We start from the raw sequence: 17,524 nt of genomic DNA on the forward strand, positions 1-17,524 counted from the left end.
ACTCATTCTCTCTCTGTGAATGTGGTGGTGGATACTGGACAGAACCCCCACACTCATTCTCTCTCTCTGTGAATGTGGTGGTGGATACTGGACAGAACCCCCACACTCATTCTCTCTCTGTGAATGTGGTGGTGGATACTGGACAGAACCCCCACACTCATTCTCTCTCTGTGAATATGGTGGTGGATACTGGACAGAACCCCCACACTCATTCTCTCTCTGTGAATGTGGTGGTGGATACTGGACAGAACCCCCACACTCATTCTTCTTTCCCCACAAATGTAGAATGTAGCCATAATGTTGTTCCGCCAAAATCCTGTACGGACTCATTCCAGCTTGTTAGCAAGGGGCTTACTTCAGTTCCAAATTCCATTCCAAGCAACACACAACTCCTAGTCTACTTGAGAACACACACACCCTTCCTGAAACTGCCTGCCAGAGTTTGGAGGTTTGGCCTTCCTTCACTAGAATGGTGTGCGTGTGTTTACGTGCTCTGCTCTCTGCACTGGACGGCTCTATTATTTTCACACCACTTCCAGATTGGCGTTCCCACTGCCCTAGGGCGCATTCCTCAAATCCTTGCTTTGTGCTTGTGTACACCCAATGAGAAACTGGTTTCAGGTGACTGGTCTGCCTTAGTCTGCTACCTGGAGCCGCCTCCAAGAATGATTCCCCCAACCACCCTTATGAGGCTAAATTGTAACGAACTTTCATAAACCATAGTTTTTGGTTGGCTAACTTCTAACCTACAAGAACGCCTCTGTCTACAACTGTACTGTACCGACTACTGAAGGAGCAAACCCTTCTCTGTACTCCTCAGAGGTAAAGGTAGTATTGACCTCTCAATGGCTGTCACCAGCCGTGGTCTCTAGACTTCCTCAGAGGTTCATTACAGCCTGCTATCACCCCCCCCACCCCCCCCAGCTTTAAAAGGGCTATTAAAGTTGCCTAACGTCAATAATAAGAAGCCACCCAAAGTCCACTCAGTGAAATGCATTTACTTTGACCGTTTTAAAGAGGTCTTCTATTAAGGGAACACACTCATTGAAGCAGCATACTCTTGAAGGTTGTGTAAAAGTGGCCTGTAAAGTTGCTGCCTCGCAGTTCAACAGAGGTACTATAGCGTTCTAATTGTTCTCATCATGTAATGTCATCTCATGTTAGTCCTCTGGGGGAAGGAGGTGTACTGTTTGGTTTTCAGACACTCTCGGAGGACAATGGGTATTTCTTAATTATGCAAAAAGTTGTGAGGGTGTTTGCACATAAAGCTTACTGTATTTCAAAAATATATATTATAATTATTTTCCCTGCATCGGGGATAGCATGCACAGATGTTTTGGATTTGCAGCCTTCTTCAGTACCTACACACTGTAAAGCCTAAATGTCTGTGTACTCTATCCCAGATGCAGTGAAAATACATATTCTTTTATAATTAAATGTAGTAAGGTTTATGCGACATCTTTTTGAGTGCGGACCCATCACATCTTTTTACTTACCTGAATTTCTGGGTTTTACCCACCAATCAAACTTCTGGTCCTCTTGATTAGATCTTTCTCAGAACGAGAAAACAACCCCTTTAATTTAACTTCATGTTCGTCCTGTTGGGTTAGAGGGAGGTGTTCTGCAAACACACATTTTGGCACTCTGAGAGGACCTGTGCTGCTACAGAAACAGGAAGGAAGTGCTCTCTGCAGACTTCCTGTCGGTGCTCTGCTATACATTTCACCTTCAGCTGAGGTGGTGAGAGGGGGCCAGTGGAGGGGGAGAGGAGGCCAACAGGGGAGGGGAAGGGAGTGGTAGGATAGGAGAGACCCTGTGTCCCAATTCGTTACCTTGCTGCACTCCTTCACTCCCCCTCATACATTTAAAAGCATTGGATTGGTGTAAGCATGGGCTAGAAGTCTTTTAAATCTATAAGGTGAAGTGAGCAAGTGCACACTTGGGGCAGAAAGGAGTGTGTTCCTGTCCGAATGTATGGGATATGAGTTAAAGGGATGGGCACCTGTTGATGGCTTTATTGAAGTATTAAAGGGATGGGGCACCTGTTGAGCTGTTTATTGAAAAGAAGTGGAGTGGGGAATGAGGTCTGATAGAGAGATGTGCCCTAAGCTGATTGGATGGGTAGGTTTAAAGGTCACAGCCACCGGCTGACACCATAACAATAGTGTGTGAGAATGAAGACAAACCTGTCAGATTTAAAGACTTTGCCATGTTGCATTAAGCTCATGTTGTGTCTGAGTAGGAGTGCATGATTTGGATGATGCCTTTGACGTTGACAACGCTGACTGACATGCTTCTCTTGCTCTCTCTGTGTCCTCCCTCCCTCTCTCCCTGTGTCCTCCCTCCCTCTCTCCCTGTGTCCTCCCTCCCTCTCTCCCTGTGTCCTCCCTCCCTCTCTCCCTGTGTCCTCCCTCCCTCTCTCCCTGTGTCCTCCCTCCCTCTCTCCCTGTGTCCTCCCTCCCTCTCTCCCTGTGTCCTCCCTCCCTCTCTCCCTGTGTCCTCCCTCCCTCTCTCCCTGTGTCCTCCCTCCCTCTCTCCCTGTGTCCTCCCTCCCTCTCTCCCTGTGTCCTCCCTCCCTCTCTCCCTGTGTCCTCCCTCCCTCTCTCCCTGTGTCCTCCCTCCCTCTCTCCCTGTGTCCTCCCTCCCTCTCTCCCTGTGTCCTCCCTCCCTCTCTCCCTGTGTCCTCCCTCCCTCTCTCCTGTGTCCTCTCTCCCTCTCTCCCTGTGTCCTCTCTCCCTCTCTCCCTGTGTCCTCTCTCCCTGTGTCCTCCCTCCCTCTCTCCCTGTGTCCTCTCTCCCTCTCTCCCTGTGTCCTCTCTCCCTGTGTCCTCTCTCCCTCTCTCCCTGTGTCCTCTCTCCCTGTGTCCTCTCTCCCTGTGTCCTCTCTCCTGTGTCCTCTCTCCCTGTGTCCTCTCTCCCTGTGTCCTCTCTCCCTGTGTCCTCTCTCCCTGTGTCCTCTCTCCCTGTGTCCTCTCTCCCTGTGCCCTCTCTCCCTGTGCCCTCTCTCCCTGTCCCTCTCTCCCTGTGCCCTCTCTCCCTGTGCCTCTCTCCCTGTGCCCTCTCTCCCTGTGCCCTCTCTCCCTGTGTCCTCCCGTCCTCTCTCCCTGTGTCCTCCCGTCCTCTCTCCCTGTGTCCTCCCGTCCTCTCTCCCTGTGTCCTCCCGTCCTCTCTCCCTGTGTCCTCCCGTCCTCTCTCCCTGTGTCCTCTCTCCCTGTGTCCTCTCTCCCTGTGTCCTCTCTCCCTGTGTCCTCTCTCCCTGTGTCCTCTCTCCCTGTGTCCTCTCTCCCTGTGTCCTCTCTCCCTGTGTCCTCTCTCCCTGTGTCCTCTCTCCCTCTCTCCCTGTGTCCTCTCTCCCTCTCTCCCTGTGTCCGTGTCCTCTCTCCCTGTGTCCGTGTCCTCTCTCCCTGTGTCCATGTGTCCTCTCTCCCTGTGTCCTCCCTCCCTCTCTTCCTGTGTCCTCTCTCCCTGTGTCCTCTCTCTCTCCATCCAGAGGAAGTCTCTTAGAGACCAGTGGCTGATGGACGGCCCCTCTTCCCCCACATCCTCAGAGCCTCGTTCCCCGCTGTGGGGCTCCCAGGCCCAGGAGATGGAGCAACGCATAGACAAGTAGGAATCTCCTATTATACACCCCATACTCACCACGTTACCTGTATAGGGCTACCTGTGTACTCACCACGTTACCTGTATAGGGCTACCTGTGTACTCACCACGTTACCTGTATAGGGCTACCTGTGTACTCGCCACGTTACCTGTATAGGGCTACCTGTGTACTCGCCACGTTACCTGTATAGGGCTACCTGTGTACTCGCCACGTTACCTGTATAGGGCTACCTGTGTACTCGCCACGTTACCTGTATAGGGCTACCTGTGTACTCACCACGTTACCTGTATAGGGCTACCTGTGTACTCACCACGTTACCTGTATAGGGCTAGATGCTTGGTTCACACCATAGATACCATACTCACCACACTTTCTTTCTAAGGCTTTCTATACTCTCAACTCCTATCTGTGTTGTGCTGTACATGCAGTGTGTTTGTAGGAGGCCAGCCTCACCTCATAGTTTACACAGTAGCTGTAAGAAGACTCTTATTCTCTAAGATGTTCTATACTCTCCATGTTGTCTGTCTAGGGTTGTGGCTGTTTGTTAGACCCCAGATTCAGATTATACACTCACCTCTGACCTTAGTGGTTATAGTCTCTGCACCTCGTAGTGGTTATAGTCTCTACACCTCGTAGTGGTTATAGTCTCTGCACCTCGTAGTGGTTATAGTCTCTACACCTCGTAGTGGTTATAGTCTCTGCACCTCGTAGTGGTTATAGTCTCTGCACCTCGTAGTGATTATAGTCTCTGCACCTCGTAGTGGTTATAGTCTCTGCACCTCGTAGTGATTATAGTCTCTGCACCTCGTAGTGATTATAGTCTCTGCACCTCGTAGTGGTTATAGTCTCTGCACCTCGTAGTGGTTATAGTCTCTGCACCTCGTAGTGGTTATAGTCTCTGCACCTCGTAGTGGTTATAGTCTCTGCACCTCGTAGTGGTTATAGTCTCTGCACCTCGTAGTGGTTATAGTCTCTGCACCTCGTAGTGGTTATAGTCTCTGCACCTCGTAGTGGTTATAGTCTCTGCACCTCGTAGTGGTTATAGTCTCTGCACCTCGTAGTGGTTATAGTCTCTGCACCTCGTAGTGGTTATAGTCTCTGCACCTCGTAGTGGTTATAGTCTCTGCACCTCGTAGTGGTTATAGTCTCTACACCTCGTAGTGGTTATAGTCTCTGCACCTCGTAGTGGTTATAGTCTCTGCACCTCGTAGTGGTTATAGTCTCTGCACCTCGTAGTGGTTATAGTCTCTGCACCTCGTAGTGGTTATAGTCTCTGCACCTCGTAGTGGTTATAGTCTCTGCACCTCGTAGTGGTTATAGTCTCTGCACCTCGTAGTGGTTATAGTCTCTGCACCTCGTAGTGGTTATAGTCTCTACACCTCGTAGTGGTTATAGTCTCTACACCTCGTAGTGGTTATAGTCTCTACACCTCGTAGTGGTTATAGTCTCTGCACCTCGTAGTGGTTATAGTCTCTGCACCTCGTAGTGGTTATAGTCTCTACACCTCGTAGTGGTTATAGTCTCTACACCTCGTAGTGGTTATAGTCTCTGCACCTCGTAGTGGTTATAGTCTCTGCACCTCGTAGTGGTTATAGTCTCTGCACCTCGTAGTGGTTATAGTCTCTGCACCTCGTAGTGGTTATAGTCTCTGCACCTCGTAGTGGTTATAGTCTCTGCACCTCGTAGTGTATGTTCATGTATTGTAAGTGTCTGATAGCACTACCTTTTATCAATACGAGGTTAAAAGTGAATGGTTTGTTCTGGCTGAGATTGGAACCGAACACTAAGAGTGTGTGTCTGGTGTGTGTCTGGTGTGTGTCTGGTGTGTGTCTGGTGTGTGTCTGGTGTGTGTCTGGTGTGTGTGTGTGTGTGTGTGTGTGTGTGTGTGTCTGGTGTGTGTGTGTCAGGTTGCAGACAGAGAGTCAACGTTTAGCGGAGGAGGAGGAGAAACTGGAGCAGCCGATGGAAGATGGCCGAGCTGTGAGTGACACACACACCGTCTTATTATACTTGTGAGACCTTTTGGGGACCAACAATTGATTCACACTTTTCCCCTAAACTGTAATTCTAACCCCTAAACCTAAAATATACTTTTTACAAGTGAGGACTGGCAAAATGTCCTCACTTGGTTTACTATTCTTGTGAGGACTTCTGGCACTAAAATGTGTACACCGACACAGAGAGAGAATTAGGATGGCCATGCTGTGAGTAACGCACACAGAGAGAGAGAATTAGGATGGCCATGCTGTGAGTAACGCACACAGAGAGAGAGAATTAGGATGGCCATGCTGTGAGTAACGCACACAGAGAGAGAGAATTAGGATGGCCATGCTGTGAGTAACGCACACAGAGAGAGAGAATTAGGATGGCCATGCTGTGAGTAACGCACACAGAGAGAGAGAATTAGGATGGCCATGCTGTGAGTAACGCACACAGAGAGAGAGAATTAGGATGGCCATGCTGTGAGTAACGCACACAGAGAGAGAGAATTAGGATGGCCATGCTGTGAGTAACGCACACAGAGAGAGAGAATTAGGATGGCCATGCTGTGAGTAACGCACACAAACACTCACTGATACACAAGCACACAGACCAATTGAATGGGCCAGTAGAATACATGCTGAACAAGTAGCCCCAATCATTACGTACGATCTTCCCACCAGTCCTGACCGACGAGTCTCCTTTCAGAGAAATAATACACTTTTCCATAATAATACGTTAATGCAGCTTTGATGTAGCACCTCTCGTTCAGAAGCAGGAGCTTTAGAAAGACCAAGACCTCCTTGCATCAACAATGTACCACTTAAACGTGTGTAATCGCTCCACCTCAAGGCAACCGTGACTGTTTACCTCAAAATGACCTTTTTATTTTAGAACAAAGAACTCTCCTCTTCAAGTCTTTTGTTCTTTTGTTTGTATTTCTTCTCCTAACCTTGATTTTTCGAGGTTGTAGAGACGGGAATCACAAACCCTCAACACTGGGTTCTTGTTATAAAGGGGGGGGGGGGGGTGCTCCCACCCTCTTTAAAGGTCGACCGAGTGATCTGACGTAGAAGCAGAAAGTAAACGGCATAGTGGGTCAATTTCCGTAACGACTAAGAGCGTTGAAGCGCGAGGCTCAACTTCTCTGCTGTTTCGGTGCCCTGGCTACCAGGCTGTAACTAAGCGAACACCGTACACACGCGCAGATACTGTGTGAGAGGGAAGTCTTTGCAGCTCACTCATCTCAATATCTGCGGTGCTGCTTGTGGCAACGTCATTTGACTGAGTCTACCTTTTTAAAGTAGGCATATTTTAGTATTGAGTAGTCACTGGTGGATGGTGGGCCCTGAAGTCTAATTAGCTCCCTCTTGTGGGTTGAAAATGCATGAATGACATTGCTCGTCTAGCCTTTTATAATGGCGTCCCTCATCCAGGGTCACGGTTACAACTTGAGACTGAAACTAATAAAAGAATGGGATGTGGTTGGAGTGTCTAACCCCGCCCCTGTCTGTCTCCTCCAATAGAATGCAGCGGCGGTGGTGGAGGCTACAGCAGGTAGGTGTCACCTGTCTCTGAATGAATGATCGACTCTCTCGCTGTCACCACCTGTTACTGTTAGCAACCGCTGGTGGCTGTCGTCGTTCCACTAGCTTGATATTACTGGATCCAATCAGTTGAATTGTTGAAAGATAAAATAGTAGGTCTTTGTTTCTGTTTGAGTTGATAATGAATGTGATGTGTGGTGAAAAAGACGTCGTAAATAACCCAGTAGATTTAAACACAATCGAGACTGTTGAAGGGTGGCTTAATATACACTGATTAAAATACATTTAAAAAAAGGCTTATTTCCATCTATTCCCACAGAAGCAGTCCAAGCAGTTATCTTGGAGAATGGACAGGAAGAAGTAGAGGCTGAATCCGGTAAGGGGTTAACAATGTTACCATCATCTCTCCTTCACTCTGAATCAACTGAAATGGGTTCTAGTCCCAGAAGACACTACAGACTGTACTGGCCTTTGATGGTATTTGTATTACAAAGGCAATATGTTGTATTCATACGTCAGTGGAAGTTTGTACATGCATACAGTATCTATGCATTTGAATGAGATGGAATACATATAAATTGATGCTGATGAAGAATCTCATGTGTTAAGTGAAGTTATCAGGGGAAAAGCATAGAAATGGAATTTCTAGAATGTGAAAATTCCTTTAGCCCACTGCTGTTTGGCTGCACCATGATGGGTCTAGTAATTATATTTCTATGGGGCAAAGAGCACACAACACAAGCCAAGTCAGTGGAAATGTTCTGGTTGGTTGGATTCAGGGTCACAGGGACTGGCAACATGCCTCTGGCTTGGTGCTGAAATGTCACTCCTATCAATTTGACCTTCTGTCATGAGTCCAGAACAGAACAGCGTTGATTCTGGAAGCTGCTCTCCCTTCTTCTTTTGGATTTCTAATATCACTCGTCCCATTGGCCGGCCTCTATTCTTGTCTTTCTCCTTCACTCTTCATAACTTTCTACAAGTTTCTACAAATGTTCCACTCTCCTGCTTCTTCTGTGCTCACTATTCTAGCTGGACTTTCCAGAGCTTGGTAAGATTAATGTGCATCCTTGCCAAGGGTCTTGCTGATAGAAGACTGGGAAGATGATTGAAACATTTCCTAACTATGATCTGTCTGTCTTGTCACAGTTCTAGGAACAGTTGAGACAGCACTATTGGAAAGAGCTGAGATCCTCACCAATGGGAGAGGAGAGGGGGAGGGGCAAGCTGCTACCCACGATGCATCCGAGGAGGGCGGACTGCCCAATGGCACCAACGGTCCAGTGACGGTCGTCCCTGAAGATGGTGCCGTTACCATGACGTTCCTGGGGTTCACGGAGGCGGAGCCAGGCGAGGCTCCGGTAATCGAGGAAGGAGGAGTGATCATGATGCGAGCGGAGCGAGTGATTATCACGGACGAGGGAGACGAGCTTGCAAATGACCTTTCCTCTCCGGGTCAGGAACAGGAAGTAGACTCGGCCGCGTCCGAATCTCCTGAGGAAGGAGGAATTGAGGAGGTGAAACCAGAGACAACTCCTGAAGAGTCCTCAGAAGTAGCAAAAGAGACTGAGGCAGACACAGTAACCAGAGGTTTAGGAGAAGGACAGATGGACACAGTAACTGGAGGTTTAGGAGAAGGACAGATGGACACAGTAACTGGAGGTTTAGGAGAAGGACAGATGGACACAGTAACTGGAGGTTTAGGAGAAGGACAGATGGACACAGTAACAGGAGAATTAGGAGAAGGAGAGATGGACACAGTAACAGGAGAATTAGGAGAAGAACAGATGGAGGGTGTGGCAAATGGTGGTGGAGAGGAAGAGGCACAGCCAGTAGAGGAAGCTCCTGTGTCTGATCTGCAGGCCCCAGATGATGGCGTGGTGGCTGCCGTTCCCGTCTACTCTGAGACCTTACTCACCCCCAGGCCCGACGCAGAGGGAGAGGCTGCAGGCGAGTCGGCAGAGGGCGATGTGGAAGTGAAGACTGAAGTGGAAGTCAAGGGGGAAGAGGAGGCCTCGGTGTCCCCAGAATCAGCCATCCTCCCTGGGGGCCAATTCCTGGAGGTGTCCCTAGTGGAGCCCCAGACTGAGCCAGAGCAGGAGCCCCTGTTGTTCCCATCCAAGGCCCAGACCCTGGCCCTGGGGGTGCAGGCTCCAGCCGCCCCAGAGACACTGACCGCTACCAGGGGAGAGGCGGAGGGAGGGGTCGGTGTGGCTCCCAAACGCAAGACCTGCCAGTGCTGCTCCGTCATGTGATCAATCATTTCGTTCGCTCTCTATCTCTCTACCAAATTCTCCAATGCTTTCTCTGTGTAATACTACAAGAGGGACTTGACTCTGCCTCTAACACTGTGAATGATGGGGGGGTGGTAAGACGGTGTGTTATTACTGAAATGCCTTGTGGATCTCCTTCCCTAAGAGTATAGTTACCCATCCAGAGGAACCTGGGTTTTGTTCAGTAGGGCGAAGTGCTTTGAAATGAAAAATAAAACCCAGTATTTTTCTTGTTGGACCAGGTCCAGGTAGGCCCTCCCTGTTCGAGTCAGTTTTTTTTTCTCCTTTTGATTCTAATGAACACAACCCTGTCAGCCTTGGCTGTGTTACTGTTGGCTGGTACTGAGAATGAAAGACCAGTCTTGATCCATTAGGCTGTATCTGTGTATCCACCCTACTATTCACACAGAACCTGCTTTAAACTGAACTGGACTACATGTGCAGGGTGTGATGAGAGTTATTTTGGGGGGGGGGGGGGGGGGGTGTTTTAGTGAATTATTTTCCAAGGGAAATGCTTATCGAAGGTCCTTATCTTATTTTGTCCAAAGCAAGGCCTGATGATTGAATCATGACCAGTACAGTAGGGATGTATTAGAAAGGCCTGATGAGTGAATCATGACCAGTACAGTAGGGATGTATTAGAAAGGCCTGATGAGTGAATCATGACCAGTACAGTAGGGATGTATCAGAAAGGCCTGATGAGTGAATCATGACCAGTACAGTAGGGATGTATCAGAAAGGCCTGATGAGTGTATCATGACCAGTACAGTAGGGATGTATTAGAAAGGCCTGATGAGTGAATCATGACCAGTACAGTAGGGATGTATCAGAAAGGCCTGATGAGTGTATCATGACCAGTACAGTAGGGATGTATTAGAAAGGCCTGATGAGTGAATCATGACCAGTACAGTAGGGATGTATTAGAAAGGCCTGATGATTGAATCATGACCAGTACAGTAGGGATGTATTAGAAAGGCCTGATGAGTGAATCATGACCAGTACAGTAGGGATGTATTAGAAAGGCCTGATGAGTGAATCATGACCAGTACAGTAGGGATGTATTAGAAAGGCCTGATGAGTGTATCATGACCAGTACAGTAGGGATGTATTAGAAAGGCCTGATGAGTGAATCATGACCAGTACAATAGGGATGTATTAGAAAGGCCTGATGATTGAATCATGACCAGTACATTAGGCATGTATTAGAAAGGCCTGATGAGTGAATCATGACCAGTACAGTAGGGATGTATTAGAAAGGCCTGATGATTGAATCATGACCAGTACAGTAGGGATGTATTAGAAAGGCCTGATGAGTGAATCATGACCAGTACAGTAGGGATGTATTAGAAAGGCCTGATGATTGAATCATGACCAGTACAGTAGGGATGTATTAGAAAGGCCTGATGAGTGTATCATGACCAGTACAATAGGGATGTGTCACAAATGAAACCCTAGTCCTTATAAAGTGCTCTACTGTTGACCAGGGTCTATGGTCTCTGGTTGAAAGTAGGTCACTGAGTGTACAAAACATTAGGAACACCTGCTCTTTCCATGACAGACTGACCATGTGAAAGCTATGATCCCTTATTGATGTCACTTGTTAAATCCACTTGCACAATCCATGTGCATGTGTGCCATTGAGGGTCAATGGGCAATCAAAATATGGAAATGCCTTTGAACAGGGTTTGTTGCCAGGCGCACCGGTTTCAGTGTCAAGAACTGCAACGCTGTTATGTTTTTCACACACAACAGCTTTCTGTGTGGATTAAGAAAGGTCCACCACCCAAAGGACATCCAACCAACTTGACACAACTGTGGGAAGCACTGGAGTCAACATGGGCCAGCATCCATGTGGAATGCTTTCAACACCTTGTAGTCCATGCCTGGAAGGAATTGAGGCTTTTCTGAGGGCAGAAAGGGGGTGTAATTCAATATTAGGAAGGTGTTCCTCATGTTTTTTACACTGTGTATGTAAAGGGAATAGTGGGCCTTTTTGGGTGCACTTATGTCTCAACTTGATAGTCTACATACAGTTTGAGATCTTTATTTCATTGTCTTTCTATTTGTTGTATGTGTCAGCCTTCTGGCCTGCTTGAGTGTTATCAAGGTTTGTAACGTTCCATTAACTTTCAGAAAATTCCCAGGTTTTCCTGGTTGGAGGATTTTGGATCTCCTGCCTATTCCTTCCTGATTCAGGGAATCTTCCAACCAGGATTTCTGGAAAACCTCTGAATTTTTCGGGAAAGTGGCCAGGATTTTGCAACCTTACCGTCTTGAATCTTATTTTGGTCCATTATCAATTGTTAAAGGGAAAGTATGTTTTTATATCTAAATTCTATGCATTTTATTTTATCAGTGTATTTTCCATAGAATACACACAGCGCTCTGGCATGTGTAAATAGGTATTTAGCCACCATGAAACCAAGCGGGAGTGGGGTTTATCTATAGAATGTATCTTTTTTTCAACAGGATACTTTTCAACCAATCAGTAATGGTTTAATGATTAAACTGACATTTGTGAAATATTATTTGATGTCCTGTCTAACCATTTGTCAACACTGGACAATGAAAAACTACCATGTTGCTCCATTCTAAGATAAAACACACAGATTATTGAGTAACCTTTGACGTGAAGAGTCAAAACACACAACGGTGCGTCCCAAATGGCACCCCATTCCCTTCATAGTGCACTACCCTTGACCAGGGCCCTTGGGCACTACCATTTGACCAAGGCTCTTGGACACGAGGGTGCCTTTTGGGACCCTGGCACTAACTTTTTCACACACAGGCTTTTGCCACACCAGTGCTCTGAACATGGCAAAGGTCAATTGTATTTTATAAACTGGGTGGTTCGTGCCCTGGATGCTGATTGTCTGATAGCTGTGGTATATCAGACCGTATACAACGGGTATGACAAAACATTTATTTATTTCCTTGGTAACCAATTTATAATAGCAATAAGACACGTCCGGGGTTTGTGGCATATGGCCAATATAACATGGCTAAGGCCTGTATCCAGGCACTCTGTGTTGATTCGTGCATAAGAACAGACTTTAGCAGTGGTATATTGGCCAAATACCACACCCCTCTCGTGCCTTATTACTTAAGTATACTATACCAAAGCTATTAATATACTGTTTGTCTGTAGAAAAAACTCTTACTAAGAAATGTAGTATTAATTGGGATAATATAAAAATGGGGCAGCAGGTAGCCTAGTGGTTAAGAGCATTGGGGCAGTAACCAAAAGGTCACTGGTTCGAATGAGCACGCAACTGTACATGAGATGAGCATTAACAAAATGCTTTTTTTATTTTGCAATCCTGGAATTTGCCATAGAAAAGGGTCATTTTCCTGGCACTCTACAACTGCAACTTTCTGACATTTGAAGAACATTTTACCATAGCAGGACAGCAGAGCTATGACTGGACCCCTCTACCCCAGCACCAGTGATCTATACACACAGACACATCAAGGAAGTATAGACATACTGTTGATATAGATATATAAGATAAATATAGTGATACATATTGTAGATTTGATAGATATACTGTAGATAGACCCACAGTAGATAGATATGGGGAAACCTAGATACTGAAGCCATGTTCGCTCTATATGCCACAGCTCTCCTCTGCTTCCTGTCTTCGAGCCAATCAGCTCCTGCTGGTGCTCTAACCTGTGAGGACCTCCTTAAGCCCATGGATCCACCACGACTCAACCATGTTTGCTCTCAAGGTAGCACCCTATTCCCTACACGTCCCTGATTCCCTACCCTCTTAAGACCGGTAGAAGAAAAAGATCCATCAATGTGATAAAAGTATAGATTCTGAGAGAGTGGGGGCAGTGAAAGAGAGATGTAGAGACACTGCTGTTTTGTAATATAGCAGTTCTGTATGTACTGTTAGTCAATGTACTGTGATTGTACTGTACTGAATGATTTATCATATCATTCTGTCTTGGCTTCTTTAACAGATTTAATGACATTCATTGAGTTAATTAAAGTACAAAAGCTTCAGTTAATTCACAGAGACAGTGGAATCCAGCAGGAATGTTCACAGCAAATTCTCCAGCATTGAATCAACTCTGAGTGTTCAATTTAACACTTTTCCAGAGTCTATAGGGTCCACACTATTCAGAGCTAAATTAAGACTTTGTTAAGAGCTGATGCCATTACACTTTCTCAGTGTTAAGGAATTAGCACCTGCAGTTTTACAGTAACTCGTTTTGGGTGTTGACTGTTTGAATCAGGTGTGCCAGTTTAGGGTTAAAACAAAAATGTGAGATGTCTGGGGGGCGAGGAGAGGGTTGGGAAACCACGTAGTAGAGAACGCTGTCGGGCATCACTTTTAGCCAACTCATCAGATTCATCTGCTGTGGTGTTATAAACTTAAATAATACCCCCAAAAATATTTTCAATAGAATGTTGTCACGTTTTAAAAATATTTAGGTTTTTAAAAATATTTGTATATTTTGAAGTACAGTACCAGTCAAAAGTTTGGACACACCTACTCATTCAAGGGTTTTTCTTTATTTTTACTATTTTCTACATTGTAGAATAAAAGTGAAGACATCAAAACTATGAAATAACATATATGGAATCATGTAGTAACCAAAAATTGTTAAACAAATCAAAATATATTTTAGATTTTAGATTCTTTAAATGTAGCCACCCTTAGCCTTGATGACAGCTTTGCACACTCTTGGAGTTCTCTAAACCAGCTTCATGAAGTAGTCACCTGGAATGCATTTCAATTAACAGGTGTGCCTTGTTAATTTGTGAAATGTATTTTCTTCTTAATATGTTTGAGCCAATCAGTTGTGTTGTGCCAAGGTAGGGGTGGTATACAGAAGATAGCCCTATTTGGTAAAATACCAAGTCCATATTATGGCAAGAACAGATCAAATAAGCAAAGAGAAACGACAGTCCATAATTACTTTAAGACATGAAGGTTAGTCAATCTGGAAAATCGACCAACCTTAAACTATAGGGTTTTACAAGCCAAACTTTTCTTGTCAACAAAGGCATAATCTCTACGAACAATACAAAACCTGTTTTTATCCAGGGTGTTCCAATTTCCGGAATGGTTCTTTCCACAACTAGGTATTTGTATACAAAAAAGTAAAAGTTAGAATTGTTAAATAAATGCCTAGTTGCGGGACGACGCTAAGCCACACCAGTGTTCTGAACATACAAAAGGTAAATTGCACTGTGTACTGTACCAGAGCAATTATTATTATTATTTGTTTCACCTTTATTTAACCAGGTAGGCTAGTTGAGAACAAGTTCTCATTTACAACTGCGACCTGGCCAAGATAAAGCAAAACAGAGTTACACATGGGATAAACAAACGTACAGTCAATAACACAATTGATACACTGTATGTCTGCAGAAAAACTAGGAGAATCCCAGAAGAATTAGGAGAACACTAGATGTAAATGAGACTTATGGATTGTTTCATGTTTGACACTATGGAATAATGTCTCGGATAAAAGCACGCAACTTTTCACCGGATAAGCACAGAACATAGATTAACAAAAAGTGTAGTTTTTATTTCGCAACCTTGGAATTGCCTTGGAAAAGTGCCAGTTTACTGGTACTCTGCAACTGTGGAACTTTCTGACATTGAAGAACATTGTACCATAGCAGAGCTATAAGACTGGACCCCTCTATCCCAGCACCAGTGTTCCATACACACAGACACATCAATGACACATAGACATACAGTAGATAGATGCTGTAGATATAGTGATACATAGAAATATATAAGATAGATATAGTGATACATATTGTAGATACTATAGCTATAGATAGACCCACAGTAGATAGATATACTGGTGCATAGATATAGTGAGACCTAGACACTGAAGCCATGTTCGCTCTATGTGCCACGACTGTCCTGTACTTCCTGTCTTTTAGCCAATCAGCTCCTGCTGCAGCTCTAGCCTGTGAGGACCTCCTTAAGCCTATGGATCCACCACGACTAGACCAGCAGCTCTTGAGGAAATGGGCCCTCGTCGCAGGCAGCCTGAGCCACCCTGCATCCCTGGAGGCTCTCAAGGTAGCACCCTATCCACTGTGTGGCACCCTATTCCCTAGAGCACTATGCGGACCCTGGTCCAAAGTTAAAACAAGGGATAGGCCTGGAGAAATGTAACCACTCTCAAATTCATAGACAGAGCTATGGATGCAAGGACTGACCATCCAAGATATCACAATTGTAGTTTTAAGCATGTTTTGAGGAGTTTACAAAACATTGGAGTAAAACAAGCTCATATCTTGGGTTCTGTATGGGGTTTGACAGTTGAACTAAGCTCATGAGGCATTTCTAAGTTATATTCTTCAAGAATCAATGGGTGCATATCATAAATGTTTAAGTGCAAAAATGGATGTAACAACTGCAGATTGCCCCCTTTAAATTGCTTTTTAGCACACTTGTCAACTAGGCTACATTTCACCTACCTTTCCACATGCATTGTACCGGTAATTGTTCTGTGACAATTTTGTATGTTGTAATGATTGTTTCTATTGTTTCTATAGTGGTTTCTGTATGAAAACGAATAATAATCACATCTTATCTCTCTCACAGACCAGAGACGGCATCACCATGGAGTTTTCACCCTCTACCCCCAACACCACCCAGAACTCCAACACCACCACAACCGTCCACTACACCCAGACTAACCGTTTCGGCAGCCGATGCGAGTATCTAACCTACAATATCTCACTCCTCAACGACAACAGCACCTTCCGGTTCGACGTGGGGGGCCGATTCAACCTCACTGGGGTCTTCCTGGAGACCTCCTGCCCAGACTGTCTGGTGATGAAGTGGGTCATTTATAGAATTGTACATTCGAGCCATTTAGCAGACACTCTTATCCAGAACAACTTACTGTTAGGGGTTATTCCAGTGTTTTTCAACTCTGGTCCAGGTGTGCCCCCATTTCTGTTGTAGGTCCACACAAACACACCTGATTCTACTAGTCAACTAATCATCAAGGCCTTGACAAGTTGAATCAGGTGTGGTTGCCCAGGGTTACAACAAGAATGTGTACGTTTGGGGGTAGATTAGGACCGGAGTTGAGAAACACCGGTGTAGGCTATTCAACTAAGGTCAGGTAGTTAAAAACAACCACATACTGCATTACAATCATTACAAGTGAACCGTTCTTCAAAACACCCACTGGGCACAGAAGTCATTTCATTGAAATGACATGGAAACAACATTGATTCAACCAGTGTGTGTCCACTCTATCACCCTCAAACTCAACTCTGGACCTCTAATCAGGGACTGATTTAGACTTGGGGCACCAGGTGGGTGCAATTAATGATCAAGTAGAACAGAAGAACCAGCAGGCTCTGGATGTCGTTGGGTAAGAGTTGAATACGCCTGCTCTATCAGCTAAACCAGTGACAGGAAGAAAAACAAGTGCTGGTGTGAGTACAAGAAAGAAAAGTACAACAGTAAAGTCTAATTCATTTTTAGGTGGGAGGTGATGTCCAGGAGGAGGGAGTCCACGGACCTGTACCTGCTGAGGAAGGTGGAGGGCGGGAGAGAGGTGGAGGAAGAGGAGATGGAGGAGTTCAGGAAACAGGTGGAGTGTTTGGGGCTGCCTCCGCCAGTGGTGATGGAGCCGGGGAATGTCCTCTGTGGTTTCTATCAGCTCCTCTGGAAAGACTGAGGAGAAGGAGAAGAAGAAGCTCGATCAGTGTGATCAGAGAGTGGGGGCCGTGAGACAGATGTAGAGACCCGTTTTCTGTCATCTGTTTTGGAATCCAACAATTCTGTGTTTTACCGTTTGTCGAAGACCTGTAGAATTTTGAATAAAAGATGCACGGTTTGTCATGTTATTCTGTCTTCTTGGCTTCTTTAACAGATTTAATTACGTTCACAGAGAGATTTAATGTCCAAGAGCTTAAGCTAATTCACAGAGACGGTGGGATCCAGCAGGAATGTCGGGACGTCATTAGGACCGCTCCAAACTCTTCACAATGGGAAGGAAAAGTCTTTTATAATTGGATTACTTTTGTATAATTTGGCATAACCTCATTTGTCCATGCATTAAAGTGCTCATACTGTTAATTCTCAGATTAAACTGGATGGAACAGTGAACAATTTGTCATTTGTG

At 45.5% G+C, this 17,524-nt stretch overlaps 2 protein-coding genes across 2 annotated transcripts in view; both read left to right on the forward strand.

Moving 5' to 3' along the window:
• palm3 (paralemmin 3) overlaps positions 1 to 11,928 on the forward strand; it is a 34,348-nt gene extending 22,420 nt beyond the window's left edge. The window contains exons 4-8 of the mRNA XM_045691099.2: positions 3,490 to 3,605; positions 5,508 to 5,580; positions 7,107 to 7,137; positions 7,447 to 7,503; positions 8,277 to 11,928. Coding sequence (XP_045547055.1) covers positions 3,490 to 3,605; positions 5,508 to 5,580; positions 7,107 to 7,137; positions 7,447 to 7,503; positions 8,277 to 9,382 — 1,383 coding nt within the window. The 3' untranslated portion in view covers positions 9,383 to 11,928. The remainder of the gene's footprint in view (positions 1 to 3,489; positions 3,606 to 5,507; positions 5,581 to 7,106; positions 7,138 to 7,446; positions 7,504 to 8,276) is intronic.
• Positions 11,929 to 12,099: 171 nt separating this feature from the next.
• LOC106589901 (uncharacterized) lies at positions 12,100 to 17,463 on the forward strand. The gene is made up of 3 exons (XM_014180326.3): positions 12,100 to 15,456; positions 15,985 to 16,223; positions 16,882 to 17,463. The coding sequence occupies exons 1-3, from the start codon at positions 15,268 to 15,270 to the stop codon at positions 17,075 to 17,077; spliced, it is 624 nt and encodes a 207-aa protein (XP_014035801.2). The 5' UTR covers positions 12,100 to 15,267; the 3' UTR covers positions 17,078 to 17,463.
• Positions 17,464 to 17,524: the final 61 nt, after the last annotated feature.

The sequence above is a fragment of the Salmo salar genome, chromosome 12 (assembly GCF_965601325.2).
Source record: "Salmo salar chromosome 12, fSalSal1, whole genome shotgun sequence".
Taxonomy (NCBI): domain Eukaryota; kingdom Metazoa; phylum Chordata; class Actinopteri; order Salmoniformes; family Salmonidae; genus Salmo; species Salmo salar.

What these genes read in the sequence shown, in the direction of transcription:
- LOC106589901 (XM_014180326.3), top strand. Translation starts at nt 15,268, where the DNA reads ATGTTCGCTCTATGTGCCACGACTGTCCTGTACTTCCTGTCTTTTAGC. An exon ending in CATCCCTGGAGGCTCTCAAG is followed by an intron (nt 15,457 to 15,984) that starts GTAGCACCCTAT and finishes TCTCTCTCACAG; the next exon opens with ACCAGAGACGGCATCACCAT. An exon ending in CCAGACTGTCTGGTGATGAA is followed by an intron (nt 16,224 to 16,881) that starts GTGGGTCATTTA and finishes ATTCATTTTTAG; the next exon opens with GTGGGAGGTGATGTCCAGGA.